Source organism: Myotis brandtii, unplaced genomic scaffold (assembly GCF_000412655.1).
Source record: "Myotis brandtii unplaced genomic scaffold, ASM41265v1 scaffold627, whole genome shotgun sequence".
NCBI lineage: Eukaryota > Metazoa > Chordata > Mammalia > Chiroptera > Vespertilionidae > Myotis > Myotis brandtii.
The window spans coordinates 1,723,458-1,727,315 of record NW_005370397.1 but is presented as its reverse complement, the minus strand read 5'-3'; the positions used below and the strand labels follow the sequence as shown (position 1 = coordinate 1,727,315).

The 3,858-nt window shown below is 36.8% G+C and overlaps 1 protein-coding gene across 1 annotated transcript in view; it reads left to right on the top strand.

Annotated features, from left to right (window-relative positions):
- Positions 1–2,828, top strand: part of AHCTF1 (AT hook containing transcription factor 1) — a 61,300-nt gene extending 58,472 nt beyond the window's left edge. Inside the window, exons 35-36 of the mRNA XM_014528255.1 lie at positions 172–239; positions 1,171–2,828. Of these exons, the coding sequence (XP_014383741.1) occupies positions 172–239; positions 1,171–1,360 (258 nt within the window). The 3' untranslated portion in view covers positions 1,361–2,828. The remainder of the gene's footprint in view (positions 1–171; positions 240–1,170) is intronic.
- Positions 2,829–3,858: the final 1,030 nt, after the last annotated feature.

The window sequence follows — 3,858 nt, the reverse complement described above, 5'->3', positions numbered from 1 at the left end:
AGTGCATGAATTTCGTGCACCGGGCCTCTAGTGAGTTCGTATGAGACTTGCTGAGTTTGAATTCATTAGGACTGTTTGATTATATTCCTTGATTTAGTAAAGAACTTTTTAAATTTAGATTTCGAATGTTTAACTACCAAAGATTTAACTTTTTAAAATTTCAACTCTTAGGAAAATGATGCTGTGGGACAGCAAAGAGTGAAAAGAATGAGGACTGGAAAAACAAAACAAGCAAGCAGGTACGGCCTTTCCTATGCTGTGGTTTTATGTTCTGTTCCTTAATGTGGGATGTGAGGAGAGTCGGTTTAAACTAGGAAGTCACGCTCATTAGACAGGGTCATTCTTAGGGTCGTTTACAAGCACTGGCTCCTTGCAGCTGTTTGACTTCACGGTGGTTTTCTTTATCATGTGAAAGCCACTCATCCTCCTTAAAGAAGCAGTTTAATACCAGTGAGTCTTTGATTTTGCATGGGAGTGAGATGTTTTACATTTTCTTTAGTAAAAATAGATGGCTATTAGTAAAAAGTAAATAAAGATCCTGTGATTATTTCACTAATAGCTATATAACTTTACCCATGGGGAAATTACTCCATTTCAGATATATTTGTTACATGGTATTTTATTTATGCTGTGCTTTGACATCATTGAATTCTAGAAAAGTAAAGTAACCCATTTTATCTTACTTTAAAAATGAATTTAATGAGACTTTTGACTATAATAACAACAACACTATTTACACATAAACTGGCTTTGTATGTATGTGGAAAACTACTTCATACTGTTACGAAAATATCTACATAATTGCTAATTGCTGCTGTTTGAGAATTGCTTTCTTCTCCTTTCATGGGCCTGCGGGGCTTTTATTCCATGGACTGACTACTCGGGCTGGGTCAGTCTCTATAACCCAGCAGTATTTATTAGGACATATGCAACATTTAGAAGTGATGCTTTTGAATATTCAGATTAAAAAGAGAAGTTTCTGTCATGTGACACTTTAACTCTGCCTCTGATTAGCTTATATGAGTTAAAGCTTCACTTCGCTTCTCTTATGAAATGAAAGCACTAGGAAAAGGTCATCATCCCTAAGGTTTCTTCTCGTGTATTGAGAAGCCAGTTGTGGTTTATATTATGGCGTGTTTATTCTTACTGGAATGATATCTTTTTTTTCAGAACCACAGAGAAAGACAGTTGGTCACCTCCTCCAGTAGAGATTAAGCTCATTTCTCCCTTGGCAACACCAGCTGAGAGAGTGAGGAGCAGGCCGAGGAGAACCATCGAGGAGACGGGAAAAGCTCTGGGGAGGAACAGGAAGAGACCGTCTTCCTTCCCAAAACAAATTGTCCGCAGAAAAATGCTGTAACTGTTTCCAAGTTTTATTGTACACCTGTTTGTAAAGTCACCAGAATTATGTGGATTATTAAAAATCACCTAATTTGGAAGACAGTAATTTATATAAATTGTAAATTTTTGTAAACAGAAGGTCTTCCATAAGTAAAATCACTCCATATGGAGTATGATTCTTTTAGTGGAGGCATTTTATCCCTATTTTATATTAAGACTTCAGACATTTATATAATATGTAAATATGGCTTATTAGAATGTTAAATAAAGTATACACTTCATAGGAGTTTGTGTCGGTTAGATTTTTGAGAGGAATTTGTTTTAGTGATGATTTTATACGCTAGCAGGCATTGGGCCCATTGTCTTTCTCTACAGTTAAAAGTATTAAACCAATCTTAAAATGAGGACAACTGAACTGCTAAGTTTTTTAAGTTGCTGTTTTATAATTTATGCACTTTTGCTTCTGTGATTAAGATTTCTAATAAAGTATTTGGGGGGGTGTGGTTGCTATGTTCAAGTTGAATTATGGGCATGTAATTTTGCCACTTTTTTGTAGTTTAACAAATTTTATGTATTCTACCTCAGATGAGTAACTTTCTAAGTAATGCATTGGTTAAATGTAATGGTATTTCTTGTTCAGCAGGCTTAAAGGCTATTATTTTTAAAGTCTCTAAATTATTCAGAGACTAATTATCCAGGTTAGATTGACCGGTTCACTGCTCACTAGCAACTTCTTAAAAGGGTTTGAGAAGCAGGGGAATGTAAAAAATATCTCTCTCGTGGATATTCATTGTACCTTGTGTGCAGCTAATATTGATAGAACGTGAAGTCTGAAGAAATTTTATTATTGCTTTGAAGGAGCTTGCTACTGATTCACAGAAATCCCTTAATATTCAGGTTTTTAAACTGGCAGATTCTCACAGGACCTCAGGCACAGACCATTGAGGATGGGAAAGTGTGTGAGTAGATGTGGGAAAAGGAAAAGAAAAACAACACTGTTCTCTGTTGTATGACTGTGCAATTACGTGGTGATACTTGGTGTAGGCTCTAAAATTCAATAAGTGTTGTAAAATAATTTATAAGAGGTGATGGATAGTGTGTAATGAATGGACCATTAATAATTGATTGTCTAGAAGCAAACTGCTTTTGTTGGCTAAACTTTTAATGTTGAGCGTAAGGAATGTACTTTTTATATTATTTTTCTACCAAATGGCAATACAAATAATGAGAGGATGATGCAGATGCCTACACCAAGTACTGACCGTGTGGAGTAGCCGTGCGAGTGCGGCCTTTTAGTCACTTAGTGATCAATGTTCCCTTGCCTTGTCGGAAATATTTTATTTTTAAAATTTTAGTTATCAAACTTGTATTTAAGCTGATTATCATTTATGGAATAGTAAACTTATTTAAATGAACTTGTTAAATGAGTAATTTAAAGATCTAAATAATTCAGTAAACACTTAATTTCATCCTTTGCACAAGTAGCACAATAAAAAAATTGACAAGAGAAATGTACTGTCAAGTTAATAATTTTTAAAGCCATGCAGTTTGGTAAATATAGACATGTGGTGTCTATCGGTAATAAACATACTTTTTTCCCTCAACAGTAGACCATAAGCAAACAAGTTGCCAAATCTGTTTTATGGGGCATTTATGTATAAATATATTTTTATAACTTTTTGCAAAAACTATTGCTACATTTTAGGATAAAATATGGGTTAGACTCATTCTAAGACCTTGTAGCAATAGTTTGTCTTGGATTACCAATGCATTCGCTGTTTAAAGTAATTCTGAACAGTCAACCCATTTAGCAAACTTGACAGTCTCTGTGGGTGAACGCTGTACTGGAGACGGGCTTTGGAGGGAAACCCTTTGTTCCCGTTAGCTGACAGCTTTACGTCTGACTTATGTGCAGCAGGCGCACGTGGTGCTAAGGTAGATCGTCCATCTCGGCACCCGGAGAAAGGTCGGGTGGAGTTGTGCCTGACAGATCTCGCCCTCGAGCCAGAGCATCGGAGATGAGCACAGGGGAAATGAGATTTGGATGAGGGTTTGCTGAGATTCCCTCCCCCCCCCCAGGCTTGTTGGGCAGTAACGGATCTTGAACGGGATAGAATGTAGTGACGACCTTACAGAGGTCTTCCCCACTTGTACAACCTGCTCCTTTCCCCTTGTCCAGCAACATCTGCACATGTTCAGCTTGTACCAGTTCTGCCCTTGGCATTCATCCATGTCGCAGAAAACAATCCAGTAACCAGGCAGGTATGTAACTAGGTAACTAAAAATGTCAAAGAACTGACTTGTGGTCAGTGAATTAAATGTCTCTCCCCGAAAAAAAAGGAAATAAAATGGTTTTATATCCTAACCAATCAACACACTGGAAGTAGCTATTTCGGGGTTTACTTCTCACTGGCTTTTAATATTACTAGAGTAACCGCAAGTTTTAAACCAAAGGATGTAGAAGCAGACAGTTACATATTTACAGCCTTTAAGACCCTCTTCAAAAAGATTGCACCT